The 15865-nt window shown below is 38.4% G+C and overlaps 1 protein-coding gene across 9 annotated transcripts in view; it reads right to left on the bottom strand.

The window, feature by feature from the left end:
• The window catches only part of LOC137616710 (uncharacterized), a 198471-nt gene that overhangs the window by 145627 nt on the left and 36979 nt on the right, over positions 1 to 15865 (bottom strand). For all 9 annotated transcript variants that reach the window (XM_068346711.1, XM_068346706.1, XM_068346705.1 and 6 more), the window contains 3 exons: positions 11004 to 11103; positions 10235 to 10421; positions 4979 to 5240 (listed from right to left, as the gene is read on the bottom strand). In XM_068346711.1, coding sequence (XP_068202812.1) covers positions 4979 to 5240; positions 10235 to 10421; positions 11004 to 11103 — 549 coding nt within the window. The remainder of the gene's footprint in view (positions 1 to 4978; positions 5241 to 10234; positions 10422 to 11003; positions 11104 to 15865) is intronic.

The following is a 15865-nucleotide window of genomic DNA, read 5'->3' as shown; positions in this document are numbered from 1 at the left end:
AAAATATTCTAAGAACATTAATGATAGAAATGCCTTATCAAGTGAGTATGGGTGGTATTTCTATAAACATACAATTAACTAAAAAAAAATTTAAATGATGTAGTACTGTACTTTATTTTAAATGCTATCTTAGATGAAACATAATATACTGCCATTTTTTTTTTATTTCTGACTTCTTTAGTCATGAAGGGATTACAGTATAATAGCATTACCATAACAAATATTGTTATCACAATATCTTTTTTCTCTTTGTGGGAATTATTGCTTTTCTCAACATCCTCTATAATCTACTGCACCTAAAATGGCCTGTTACGGGGCCAGCCACCATGCATTAAAACTTGCTTCAAAATTCATAATTTTCCCATATGTTTTAGGTACATTATATGTTTTCTTCATAAAATAATTTCATGTCATTCAGACAAATCCTTTTCTTTTAATAAAATTTGTACTGTTTTAAAAAATATATCAACTGCTCTAGAAATTGTAATATAACTTTGTTATGAACACATTTTGACAAAACAGAAGTCAGAAATTTTTGTACTTTGTCAAAATTTGTAAAACTTGAAAATTTCATAAAATCTAAAAAAATTTAGTGCTAACAAAAAAATTATTCAGACAAAAACTCATATTTTTCTCCTCTTTCTAATGATATATATATTTTTAGGATAGAATAATAAATAATGGAGCTCGAATAAGTTATATGAGGAAATTTTTTTGAGTTATGAGCGTCAAAAACTGTAATTTTAATTTCATCTTCACTTTGAAGAACCAACATCAGAAATTATCCTAATTTTGGTGTAGTTTTGAGTGGATTACGTATCCCATCTCTTTCATTGCTGATTTTTGCATCATGGCACATGGAACCCCCTTTGGCCTAGAATCAGCTGATACTCTGCCCAGTATGCCATGAGGCATCATAGCTAGATACTCTCTCTTCCTTTTCTGGCTAAATGAAGATGTCTTCTGTTACTTGGTGTTTATTGCTTTAGACATGTTTATTGGAATTATAAAAACAAGGAAAAATTATAAAAACATGCTAAACGACTATGTTCACGAGAGTAGACAAAGGTATCTAATTACTCTCACATATCTATGGGGCAACAGCAGTGATCATTCAACTAGAACTCTATCATAATACCGTAAAGGCTGGTAACTGTTTATATATGTGTGGCTGTCAGACATTACTTAATGGAATAAGGTCAATTGTGCATATATACATCATGTGCGAGGATAACCATGTGCATGGAAAATTGTGGTCGTAGACAAGTTCATGAAATTCATGCGAGTGGATGATCATCTTTGTACAGATTATATGTGTGAATGATGGCATTTGTGAAGCTTATATGTAGAATATCATATGCGTGGAAGCTTATGCACGTGGATGATGGCCTACTAGACAAATCGTTTGCATAGTAGATTGCGGTCTCGTACAAGGTTACACTGTCCGAGCCCGTACAAGTATAGACCTTGCATGCATGTAGACACTGCGCGTAAGTGTGGAACACTTACACGTGAAGAGCGGTCCCTTTGATGATGCACATGGATCCCTTGATTTCATCATCTCTCAGGAACTGTCAGAAGGAGGACGGGAAAGAGGGCGGCGACCTTATCCAAATTGAGGGCACAGGTATAAGTGTTCTGTCTTGTAATATACTGGGTACTGGTAGCAGACTCATCAACACATTAACCATCTACAAAGAAGTATTCTCGAGGAATGAAGTGGTTCTAATACGTAAACTTTCACAAGGCAAGAATGTACTAGGATTGTCTTCCCAAGTAGAGTGTACATTCAGTGTACATACCATCCCTCCAACACAGCGTGAGGAGAGATGACTTAGGGAAGATTCTTGTTACTCAAGAATGAACTGAAGACTCCTTCAACTACGGCAGATCTCTTTAGGGCAGTTATTGTCTTCTGGCAGCAGGCAAAGGCTTCACAGCACAATAGGAAAAAGATACAGGAACAGTCAAAGCCAGAGCAGGGTGTACTAATACATCTTCCCAGAGTGAAATACTGGCAAGCTCCCTACTTTCTTCCTCAAGGGGAGAGTGAAGAAAGAGATCATCCAGGAAGGGGGAATAAAGGAAGGCACTATTTGTCCAGACCGGCAGTGCGTGTGACCTTAGTTCCGTGCGAGAGATGAGCGCACTCTCTCTCCAGTGGAGAGAAAGAGAGTAGGAGTAATGTGTACACAACTCCTATCGTTGAGACTTACTGGACTTCGAATACGTCTTCACATCCTTCTCTCAGAAGTTGCAGCAAAGACACCAACGAAGACGAGGCAGGGTAGAAGGAAGTACTTCTACTGTAGTCATGCAGGTCAATGATGATAATAACACTGGGAAAGAGCTACAAAATCCAAATCAGATGATGCATCCGAAGCAGATTTCAGGAAGATACTGAAGGATAGAAAAAGAGCGGCACCCTTATTTTCACTCGGTCAGACTGTTCCTCTGACAGAGCACCAGCAAAGTCTACGGAAACCCAACTCCTTAATTCACTTTATCGTCATTGTTGCAAGGCAGCACACACGAGAGATAAAACAGCAACAGACATGCTGCCCAACAGGAACAAATATGAGAGATATCAGCAGGTAGAACCGAAAACTGATTCACAAAAACAATTATAAAAAAACACTGCTTATTCTTCTTTCATTAATATCCCTAAATCATGACTGCTTGCTAGTATTTACTTGATATGAAACAAAAAGCAAAGATTAATAAAGCCACATAAGGATGCCAATTAGTACATCAGTACTGTCCAACAGCCGTAGTCAAAGTGAGGGTTGCTCCGACTGTCAGGTGGGAGAGGGTTACCCGCTACCCAACAGGCAACTATGTTTACCTTGTTAAAAGTTTATATGCCCGTTCCAGCTTCACCAAAGACTTACTCCTATTAAAGTACGATGGGATGCATTAGCGTAACAACAAACAAAAAATAAAGTAAAAAAACACATGGATGTATTCCTGCACTCATAAAAGTTTGAGGGCTCCCTTGTTTTGATTAATTTTTAATTTGCAAAAGTTGCAACTCAAGCCGAGAAATAATGGAATGAATATGATAGCCAAAAGCATCGATAAAACAAAAAGCAACTATTAAATCATGTATTCACTTCTCTGAATGGATACAAAACAACTCTCATGGTATACTGTTCTCATAATTCACGAACAAAAGAATTATCAAAAAGTCTTTTAACAAGGGAGCCCTGAATTTTCCTTTTCTGAGATGCCATACCATAATCACTTCCTCATTAGTAACTAAATAATTGTATAAAAGAAACAGTAAGTAAACCATTAATTGTGGTAAGAGTGAACACCCAGCAAACAGTTATGTTTATAAGGGATATCCACACGCAAAAAAAACTGAACACAATAAAAATAAAATTTGCCCAATGACATTGTAATGAATTGCAGTAGGGAATAATCAGATAACTATATCAGTAATCAGTTATGGTGAAATTAAACTCTCAATGAACACCAAGTAAAAAAGACAAATTTTAAAATTAATTTGTGTTTTTCACAACTATGCAAACCAAAGTCCTTTAGAATAGGAAATGTCTTCAGTAGAGCTGGAACACATTTAATTCATTACAGGTAGTCATCGACTTCGACCGAGATAGGGACCGAGAGTTCGATCTGCTTATTCTTCTTTCATTAATATCCCTTAATACCCTGGTCGTACGTCGAACTCAAAATGTGAAGTTTTTGTGGATTTACTATGCTGTGTCACGATACTGTAATCCATAATATTTTATCAATATTTTCTTTTCCTATATCATAGTTTCATTTCCTTATTTCCTAGTACAGTATAATATATGCTTTATCAGAGAATCTTCTTAATATTTTTAGATTTCAGAATTTTTAGATTTCAGAAGCCTTTCAAGTCAAGAATTACTTCATTTCTTTTGTTTACCGTTGGTTGTGATCAGCTGATCCGAAGGTCCCGCTACCGTATCGAGAAATGCACACATACGAACAACAAGGAGTGTCGTTTATATCATTTCCTAACTTATCTAAAATACTGTATCTTCACAATAAATATTAAATCAGCACTAATATGTTATAGAATATCATAGTTTTCAAACAATTCGTTTATAGCCATTATTATTAGTTATCATTTAATATGTTTTCTCTTTCTCTCTCTGCAAGAGTTTTCATTTTCAAAGCTTCATACTATATTTTAATTCTTAGTTCATTATTAGAGCTTTATACTTCTTTAGACATTATTGTGTTTAATTGTGCTTTATCAAAACCTTTTTGCATTCTACAGCATTTTTCAACTTTGGGAGCATTTTAACAATCAGCAATTACTGAAGCTTCATCTGTGGTGGATAACGGGGGAGGGTGGGCTGTGGCACCCTAGCAGTACCAGCTGAACTCGGTTGAGTCCCTTGTTAGGCTGGGAGGAACGTAGAGAGTAGAGGTCCCCATTTTTTTTCTTTTTTTTTTTCATTTGTTGATGTCGGCTACCCCCCAAAATTAGAAGTGCCTTGGTATATGTATGTATGTATGTATATTTGATTTCAGCCAGCTGATCTCAGGGTCCTACTAATGTATCGAGAAATATGCATATTGTGGCAGAAGAAAAAAGTGAAGTCTTTGACAGGAAGGTGTTGGGACAAATAGCCCACTAGCACCACCTTCCGTTGACTACCAACAGCCATTGCAGCTCTGCTGAAGACACCCCTATGTTAAAGGACAAAGCTTTGCATATGCTTAGGAACAAAAAGTTATGGCCCTTGGGGATAGGAAAAGTGGTATCTCCAAAAAACTTAGGCAATCACCATATATGTCAATTTAACTTTGGGGACTCACCAAACCACCTTAAACCCCTCAAGAAAACTTTCAAATAGTTTTAACCTCCTATGAACACATAAAGGTCCTGTTGCTATGGTCAATAAACAATACAGGAAGCTCTATATATAGCTATAAACAAGACCACAAAAAACTAAACAAGGTATTGAGAATAATAAAATACCTTCATATCCAGTATCCTACTGGCTATTTCTTCGCTTGTAGCATTTGAAGCTCCTGATGAACTTCTACTGGCAAGAGTCGCGTTAGGAATGACGCCTGAAACTGAGGGACTTCCATGTCCATTGTTGACAGGAGGGAGTGAAGGAGGAGGGGCCACCGGCGGTGAGGCAAGAGACACTGTCGAAGCATTACTCACTCCTGATTCTGTGCGAGAACGACTAGTGGAACGTTCTTGATTGCTGTTCCTTCCATTATTCCCACCACTGCTTAAAGAAATATAGATGTAACAAAATTAAACTATCAATGTTCCAAAAATATTTAAATTATTATTAAATAAATACATGGTTAATACTTTAATGAACATCAATATGTGCAAGCATAATCCCAGATCTCTACTTGAAAATTAACGGACAGTAATGATGGAAATAACAAGGATTTCCCTACACCAGAGAGGCCTTCTCTCTCCCATCCATCAGCATGGGACTTGTTTGCTACACATGCAGACCCCTGAATATCGAACCAACTGGGCCATTTATTTTTAGAATATTTCTTATATGATCAGAAGTAACCAAACTATTTATGAGGAATGCAAGCACCTAAAAAATTTCATATAAATCATCATGATCATCATACTTTTAGACAGTTTCACCTAAATCAAACTGATAATAGCTAAAAAAACTAATATCTGGCCTCCAAAAATACATTATATTACCTTGGAAAAATGTATAATACTGTACACAAAATAAAGCATAGAGTAAGCTAAGAAGGCCACAGAATATCAAATTCTGTTAAACCTCTTAATAGTAGAATATAGAATGAAGTTTAACTTAAAATCAGGCAAGTAAAGTGTGTGGATGTCCTTCAAAAATACATAAAACACTTGTTAGGTGGATTAAGGGGAAGACTTACACCAGAATGAAAAATACAAAGTGAAATGTATGTTCAAATATATAAGGTAAACAAACCAGGAAAAAGATACCACAACATTAAACCCAAAGATTGATCTATGGAGATAACTAAAACATGAACACTAAAAAATGAAGTTAATCAAAGAAGGATATGGTTATTACAGAAACCAAAACAAACTGAAAGAGAATAAAAAAATCCCCAAACCTTCCAAACAGCACACCCACTGCAAAATGCAGGTCTTCTAATGCGGGTATGAGAAAAATGAACTATCCTGATGAAGATGTATCATTCAAATTTGTTAACCACTACCACAAAGAATTTCATCTGACTCGACAGATTAGGCAAATGACTTTTGTTGAACAAAGGGTTGTAGCTTGTAGTAACAAGCCTAATAAAGCATTGTAAGTTTATCTCCTAATACAGTACTATTCTAAGGTTTAACTTAATCAAGGATACAATATAAATCTAGGATAAGATATAAGACTCCATGCATATTGCAGGACCTTGAAACATCATCAGCATGAACAATTTATTTTTGAGAAAACCTGAATTTCAATAATAAAATTTATTACTTTTATACTCACCTGATATTCAAATGGTTCTCTCTCGATACCTGGTTTTATATCAATGGTAAACCAAACCTAAAAATTTTCCATTTTCTTTCAAATCAATAGACTTAGGGCTCTAGTAGAGCATAAAGATGATCTGGCAGTTAATGGCGATAACTTCGGATCAGGTATGTAACAGGCCCTTTGTCTTTTCAGTTTCCAAGTTGAAATTAAATGTCTAAAATCTTGACATTACCAGTAAGTGGGGAGAAGGGGGAGCATGTATATGAACATCATGGCAGTATGAAGTATATTTTATCATTGCAATTCAGTTTATTTTTATGAAACACCTTTGATGTCCATAATGCTGATTCCTATACTTTTGGCTGGAGTGTTTGACAACAAGCAGAGTAATGAGAAACTCAATCTTCCTCATTCCTATTTTCCTGAGGCTTAACCATCTAGTTCAGCTTTGTGGTCCTGTGAAATTAAAATAATCTTGATGGACCTTGATGTTTATGGAGGTGTAGACCCAAATGGTGTTTTTCCTTTTGTTATTTTATAGACTGCTGATTTCTTAGCTCGTAGGTTGTCTTTTGTTTATTGCAAGTTAGCAAAACGACGTTCTTTTTGCACTTGGAGAATTGTTTGTGTTACTCCATTAGGTAACAAGTCTGTGGTGGCTCTAGCCTTGAAGATTACCACCTAATTTCCATAACTCCCTTATTATCTAAACTTCTTGAACATTTTTGCCAAAACGTCTAAATAGGTATGCTGAAGGTAATAATCTTCCCTAGTTAGCAGTTTGACTTTTGCAAGGGCCTTGGAGCATGTGATGCCTTTCTTTCAATTCATAATGCTACACAGAAATCCCTTGCTTACGGTCAAGAAGTTCATATGATTTACCTTGATATTAATGCTGCCTTAACCTTGAATTCATTCTCAGTTGCGAGTAGGTGGGTCTTTTGTTAATATCATTACCTGTATTGAATCTTAAAGTATCATATTGCAAAAAGTACTTGCAGATGGGTAACACTGCAAGTATAGAAATGTAATATCTGGTGTTTATCAGGGTAGTGTTCTTGGACCATTATTTTTCATACTATATACTCATGAAAAGTAGTTTGGCCAAGCAAACAAGATTGTTGCATATGCAGATGATGCTATTCTCTTTGCAAATACTCCACCAGCTGAATGTAGAACCGGGGTTTCTGAAACCCTTAATAGAGATCAATCTAAAATTAGTACATGGTGCAAATTATGCAGCATGAAGTTGAACAATAACTAAAATCAAAGTAGAGGGAAAGTAGACCTGCACAAAGGATCACTGCACAGGAATTCCTCTACTTCCACCTTCTCCAGATCACAGGCAGCCAACACCTGATGCCTCACCTTGAACATTGCTCTAACAAAATTCTGCAAAGCCTCTTAGATAAGCTTACAAAGTACTTTACTACTGCAGAGGTGGTCGACTGTGAGCCCCCAATAGCTCCTACTTCCAAAAAGCAGGATATGACAGACACAAGGCTAAATAGCCAACCTGTCACTGAACTCAAATCCTAAGATGATCTGGAACCAAAGAAAAATGGTCGCCCAATTGGATAGTACATACTTAAGCATCCAATTTTTAAGGAAGAAAGACTTCGCATGAATCTTTCAGTTCCATGAATCTCAAACTCTTTCAAATTATTATTATTATTATTATTTGCTAAGCTACAACCCTAGCTGGAAAAGCAAAATGCTATAAGCCCAGGGGCCCCAACAGGGAAAATAGCCCAGTAAGGAAAGGAAAGAAGGAAAAATAAAATATTTTAAGAAGAGTAACATTAAAATAAATATTTCCTATATAAACTATGAAAACTTTAACAAAACAAGAGGAAGAGAAATTAAATAGAATAGTGTGCCTGATTGTACCCTCAAGCAATGTTTTGGACTAAACAAAACCTCCTTTGAGCAGTACCTCCCTTCACTGACTCTGATGTCATTTTCACCATTTCCAACAAAAAATGGAGTTTCTTGGCCTGGAACTTCATTGCAATCACACAAAGCAGAGAGTAATCCAGGGTCCATAAAAAGAAACCTTCAGCCTCTGAAACTGACTCTGCTAGAGTGTTCAAGGAAAATTTATATTACATCAGAACAACCTCCTTCTGTGTAAGCTGGACACATGCCTTAAGAGACGGACCCTTGAACCTCTATCATGATTTGGGAAATGCTGAAAGGCTCTCAAACTTGTTTTCATCAAATGACACGTTAGTACTCTGTCGAAAAATATTCGATTCCAGCCAAAAGACACATTCATCATATTGGCGGTCTCTCTTATACAATGATTTACTAGCCCTAGAGCAGGGGAGACAATATTTCTTTGGTAATTATGTCATATTGGATTACCATTTTTAGCCTTTCACAGGAAAATTCTCGGAGACCAAAGCACATTAACCCAAAAATATTTCTACAGGTAACCTTTTCGCCAGCACTAGGCAAGGGAATCATTTCATCAGTAGAGTACTAGAACCTCTGTTAACGCCAATAGAGAAAACCCGAGATGTGCTAGTGACGGAGCTGAATGCAGCCCTCTCTAAAGCTTAAAAAAGGGATTTTGACGAAGGAAAAATCTATTTCTGGGCGAGGAACCTGTGTCGCACAGTGAAATGCTCCTTAAAGCACCATTTCAAAGGTATAAATACTGCTAAATCTACCAGGGAAAAGAGTTGCATGGAATGCCAGGAATATATCCAGGTAGCTCACCCCTAAAGGGTGTCGGTATTAAAACTGGGGCGAGTGATACCACTACCAGAGGTCCCTTTCCAATTAGACTTCTCCCTCCTCAAAATCCCCCGTTACTACGAGGTGTCGTTCACTACAGCTACTAATCATGAGTGCCTACTTCAGCAAGCAAAGGTATATTAGAATCAAGTCAACCAGCTAAGTCTTCTATCTCGGAATCTGGTGAGTGTAAAGAGCAAACCAGAGCACAGAAATTCGAGGGTTTGGCAATAAAAGGACCTGAAATATCTTGAGAGTGAGAGGCTCGTCTAAGGACAATAGATTCCGTCAGTGTTGTGCACCACCAGATTCCTTACTGAATGGTACACTAGATTGGTTTGGCAAAACTTGAGAGTTAGTCTAGGGTTCGAAATAGGGCAGATTAGACTAGAATCACCGCCTTTGCCCGATGACTGACTGGTCTTCTTAAATCTAATTAACGAGGCAAAAGGGGTAAGTAGCTTATGAACCCCAAAAGCTTATCAATTACTTAGAAAGGTATTTTCATTATCATCCCCAGGATAATCAACAAGCCTAGTCTTATCTGGATCTTCCCTTGAAGAAACACCAATTTCCCATTACGTTTGGAATTCTAAACAGTTAAGTTACCATCTGAACACACCTCTTCATGAGAGAAACAGTAACCGATCACATAGTTCACAGAGATTATCTACATCACAATATTACGGCACGAGACAGAATGAGGATCAGACCTCCCAGCAATAACTCCCTTGAACAACTCTCACAGGAATGACTAACAAAATTACCAAAGACATCTACCATTAGTGCTAATAACCTAAACTACAAAAACCACCCCATCTGAAGAGGGTAAATATTGATACTATATAACTGAAGTCGATGAGATATCATTAACTGCCAGTTTAACTCAACACTGTACTAGAGGCTCAAGCCTAATGAGAGTAAAGAAATCAAGAAATATATATTTCAGGTATATGTCAATACAAAACCAGGCTTCTAGAGAGAGACGTATTAAGAATATCAGGGGTTTCATGAAAATGAATTGAATACTATACCTGTTTGCTCTATCTCTGCTATCCCTTCTTGAACCTTGATGGTCCTCCTCAGCATCTGAAAATGCCATATTGAGGATGATCGATGAAAGCTGATTCAAAGGAACCGAACCGACGTTGGGCGTTCTAGGCACGGTACGAGTGTGAGACTGTCTGTGTATGGGCTCTAACAGATGTTGCTGGCTTGTATCTGTCGAGAGAAGTTTTACCTCAAAAAATTTAATCTTTCCACAACAAAATTCTTAACCCTTTTACCCCCAGGCTATTTGGAAATTTCCAACCCTTAACCCCCAGGGGGTTATCTTTTTCCCAGCACATTTTGCAGTATATTTTTTTTAAATTGCTCTAACAGCCTTAATTTTTGTCAGGTTGGTCTCATTCTCTTGAAAAATGCCTGAATTTTCTAAAAAAAAAAAAAAAAAACTTCAAAAATATGAAAAAAACATTTTTTATAGCATTTTTTTGCAAGGACGTACCGGTACGTCAATGGGGGTAAAGGGATGGCTTTTGTGAAACGTACCAGTAAGTCCTTTGGGGGTAAAAAGGTTAATGAATATATTCATAATTCTATCAAGCAACATAAGCAATATACAGTATATACAGTATATATAAGTGTTATACAGTATCATCAATACTTTATTGACAATTTACATACAATTCATAATACACGATTAACATTAGTTGATCAAAAAGTAAGAAAACACCTTAAAACTAAATTGCACTTAAGAACAATAGGAAATGGGTTACATTGGTAAAAGCTTCTAACACTTACCTGGGCTACGCAACAAATTAATACTGCTTGCGGTAATATGATGTTGACCCAGAAGCTCTTGTTCTCTCTCCAACAGTGCCTCAAGTTCATCTAACTCCTCCTGCGGATTATCATCAGATTATACATACATACATACATATACCAAGGCACTTCCCCCAATTTTGGGGGGTAGCCGACATCAACAAATGAAACAAAACAAAAATGGGACCTCTACTCTCTACATTCCTCCCAGCCTGACAAGGGACTCAACCGAGTTCAGCTGGTATTGCTAGTGTGCCACAGCCCACCCTCCCCCATTATCCACCACAGATGAAGCTTCATAATGCTGAATCCCCTACTGCTGCTACCTCCGCGGTCATCTAAGGCACCGGAGGAAGCAGCAGGGCCTACTGGAACTGCGTCACAATCGCTCGCTATTCATTCCTATTTCTATATCAGACAAAATAATTCATGAAATAACCTACACTAGGTTAACACCAAATACATTTAAAACAATTCTGATGTTCCTTTAAATAATTTTTCGTTTTAATAACTTCATCTGTTCATATGATAATGGTGAAAAATGCATTAATGTTTGGAGTTATTGTTAGGAAATAATCAAGAATGATGAATGAACATGTTACCTTATAAGTAAGGCAACCATGTAACCCCTCTGCCTTAGATATACGCAATCAGTAGTGACAAATTAACCCTTTTACCCCCAGGCTTTTTGGAAATTTCCAACCCTTAACCCCCCAGGGGGTTATTTTTTTCCCAGCTCATTTTGCAGTATATTTTTTTTTTAAATTGCTCTAACAGCCTTAATTTTTGTCATAGAGAGGTCAGGTTGGTCTCATTCTCTTGGAAAATGCCTGAATTTTCTCAAAATATTATAAAAATATGAAAAAAAAAATTTTATAGCATTTTTTTGCAAGGACATACCGGTACGTCCATGGGGGTAAAGGGATGGCTTTTGTGAAATGTACCAGTACGTCCTTTGGGGGTAAAAGGGTTAAGTATTAAAGACAAGAGCTGGTATTCTACACTGGAAATCACTGCCTAGCTACCAACTTCAAGCCAATGAACTTAAACTCAACTATAACAATGTGTGATATCCCTAATCTACTATAATTGGAAATGAGGATATATTTCCTTTCCTCACTGGGCTATTTTTCCCTGTTAGAGCCCTTGGGCTTATAGCATCTTGCTTTTCCAACTAGGGTTGTAGCTTGGCTAGTAATAATAATAATAATACCTAACAAGTATTTATACTGAGTGGACACTTATGTACACTTGCCTACACAAATTTTGGTACACTTCATGGCAAGTTAAGGCTATTTGGCAACCCCAATGTTTAGCAGCACAACCCTAGGTTTAGCAAACAAGAAACAGCTGGCAACGCTGGCTGTGAGTAAGTCGCTAAACTTGTGAACACGAGGCATAAAGCATGTTTGTCAAATGGCTAAGCAGATTTCATTAGAGGATCAGTGTTATTTTATGTACAGCTTAATAGTTCTGTACCATATAAAAATATGAAACACCATTAATTCTTATAGAAATAAAACCTTTCTTAACATTGTGCTATCACTAGACAATCGCTTTTATTTACCAAACATTGGAAAGGCTGTATTTGTTATACTTTATGGAATGAATTTAGATTGGTTATGTCATTATTAAAAGGACTTCGTAGTCAGAAAAGTTAATATCACATTAACTAAGGTTATATGTTAAGGTAAATCTTAACCTGGCAAATATTTCTGGTTCAAAGGGAACCTGTCAATATCGTAAATAGTTCATGACATTATAAACGTACTTAACATGTAATATCTATCATATTCAGACCATGAAAGGGACACTTTTCAAGTAGTAAATTATTATTTTGACATTCAGAAACATTTAGAGGGTGAATTTTAAATCTATAGCAACCATTTATAACCATGTTATTAATGTCAAATAATGTCATTGCAGTTACATGTATATATGCTTTGTTTCACTAGAAGAGAAGGAGACATTTTTCACAATCATTACTCTTGTGTTTTATTATTGGTTAATAGTTAGTACAATACCTTTATTGAAATGTTATTTTCATTAGTAAAATAAATTTTTGAATATACTTACCCGATAATCATGTAGCTGTCAACTCCGTTGCCCGACAGAATTCTACGGAAGGGATACGCCAGCGATCGCTATACAAGAGGGGGGTGTACTCACAAGCGCCACCTGTGGCCAGGTACTGCAGTACTTCTTGTTGACACCACTTCAATTTTTCCTCGGTCCACTGGTTCTATGGGGAGGAAGGGTGGGTCAATTAAATCATGATTATCGGGTAAGTATATTCAAAAATTTATTTTACTAATGAAAATAACATTTTTCAATATTAAACTTACCCGATAATCATGTAGCTGATTCACACCCAGGGAGGTGGGTGAAAACCAGTGTACATGTATATCAAGAAGCTAAGTATCCCGTATTTCATATTATCAGTTATTCAAAATAACAATGAAATTACAAGTACCTGGTAAGGAAGTCGACTTGAGCCATTACTCTGCCTTAAATAAGTTCGTCTTCCTTACTGAGCGCAGCGTTCCTCTTAGGAGGCTGAACAACTCTAAGGTGCTGAAGTATCAAGGGCTGCAACCCATACTAAAGGACCTCATCACAACCTTTAACCTCGGCGCTTCTCAAGAAAGAATTGACCACCCGCCAAATCAACAAGGATGTGGAAGGCTTCTTAGCCGACCGTACAACCCATAAAAAGTATTCAAGAGAAAGGTTAAAAGGTTATGGGATTATGGGAATGTAGTGGCTGAGCCCTCGCCTACTACTGCATTCGTTGCTACGAATGGTCCCAGGGTGTAGCAGTACTCGTAAAGAGACTGGACATCTTTGAGATAGAATGATGCGAACACTGACTTGCTTCTCCAATAGGTTGCATCCATAACACTCTGCAGAGAATGGCTCTGTTTGAAGGCCACTGAAGTAGCCACAGCTCCCACTTCATGTGTCCTTACCTTCAGCAAAGCAAGGTCTTCTTCCTTCAGATGAGAATGTGCTTCTCTAATCAGAAGCCTGAATAGTAAGAAACTGAGTTCTTAGAACTTGGAAAAGAAGGTTTCTTGATAGCACACCTTAAGGCTTCTGATTGTCCTCGTAAAGGTTAAGACCTTTTTAGATAGTAACTAAGAGCTCTAACTGGGCAAAGTACTTTCTCCAGTTCATTCCCCACCAAGTTGGACAGGCTTGGGATCTCGAACGACTTAGGCCAAGGACGTGAAGGAAGCTCGTTTAGCAAAAACCGAGCTGCAAGGAACATGTAGCCGTTTCAGATGTGAAAACAATGATCCTGCTGAAGGTGTGGATCTCACTTACTCTTTTAGCTGTTGTCAAGCACACGAGGAAAAGAGTTTTTAATGTGAGGTCCTAAAAAGAGGCTGATTGGAGAGGTTCAAATCTTGATGACATAAGGAACCTTAGGACCACGTCTAGATTCCAGCCTGGAGTGGACAACCGACGTTCCTTTGAGGTCTCAAAAGACCTAGGGAGGTCCTGTAGATCTTTGTTGGTGGAAAGATCCAAGCCTCTGTGGCGGAAAACCGCTGCCAACATACTTCTGTAACCCTTGATCGTAGGAGCTGAAAGGGATCTTACTTTCCTTAGATATAACAGGAAGTCAGCAATCTGGGTTACAGTGGTACTGGTTGAGGAAACTGCATTGGTCTTGTACCAGCTACGGAAGACTTCCCCTTGAGACTGATAGATTCTGAGAGTGGATGTTCTCCTTGCTTTGGCAATCGCTCTGGCTGCCTCCTTCGAAAAGCCCCTAGCTCTTGAGAGTCTTTCGAAAGTCTGAAGGCAGTCAGACGAAGAGCGTGGAGGTTTGGGTGTACCTTCTTTACGTGAGGTAGACGTAGAAGGTTCACTCCTAGAGGAAGAGCCCTGGGAATGTCGACCAGCCATTGCAGTGCCTCTAAGAACCATTCTCTCGCGGGCCAGAGCGGAGCCAACCAACGTCAGCCGTGTCCCTTTGCGAGAGGAGAACTTCTGAAGTACCCTGTTGACAATCTTGAACGGCGGGAATGCATACAGGTCGAGATGGAACCAATCCAGCAGAAAAGCATCCACGTGAACTGCTGCTGGGTCTGGAATCGGAGAACAATACAACAGGAGTCTCTAGGTTATCGAGGTAGCGAACAGATCTATGGTTGGCTGACCCCACAGGGCCCAAAGTCTGCTGCAAACATTCTTGTGAAGGGTCCACTCTGTGGGGATGACCTGACCCTTCCGGCTGAGGTGATCTGCCATGACATTCATACCGCCCTGAATGAACCTCGTTACCAGCGTGAGCTTTCGATCTTTAGACCAGATGAGGAGGTCCCTTGCGATCTAGAACAACTTCACGAAAGAGTCCCTCCCTGCTTGAAGATGTAAGCCAGGGCTGTGGTGTTGTCAGAGTCCACCTCCACCACTTTGTTAAGCTGGAGGGACTTGAAGTTTATCAAGGCCAGAAGAACCGCCAACAACTCCTTGCAATTGATGTGAAGTGTCCTTTGTTCCTGATTCCATGTTCCCGAGCATTCCTGTCCGTCCAAAGTCGCACCCCAGCCCGTGTCTGATGCGTCCGAGAGGAGAAGGCGGTCGGGTTTCTGAACAGCCAAAGGTAGACTTCCTTGAGAAGAAAGCTGTTCTTACACCACGCGAGAGAAGACCTCCCCTCTTCGGAAACAGGAACTGAGACCGTCTCTAGCGTCATGTCCTTTATCCAGTGAGCAGCTAGATGATACTGAAGGGGGGGAGGTGGAGTCTCCCTAACACGATGAACAGGGCCAGCGATGAAAGTGTCCCTGTTAGACTCATCCACTACCTGACTGAGCATCGGTTCCTTC

This window comes from Palaemon carinicauda, chromosome 22 (assembly GCF_036898095.1).
Source record: "Palaemon carinicauda isolate YSFRI2023 chromosome 22, ASM3689809v2, whole genome shotgun sequence".
NCBI classification, from domain to species: Eukaryota; Metazoa; Arthropoda; class Malacostraca; order Decapoda; family Palaemonidae; genus Palaemon; species Palaemon carinicauda.
This window is presented reverse-complemented; position numbering and strand designations above follow the sequence as displayed.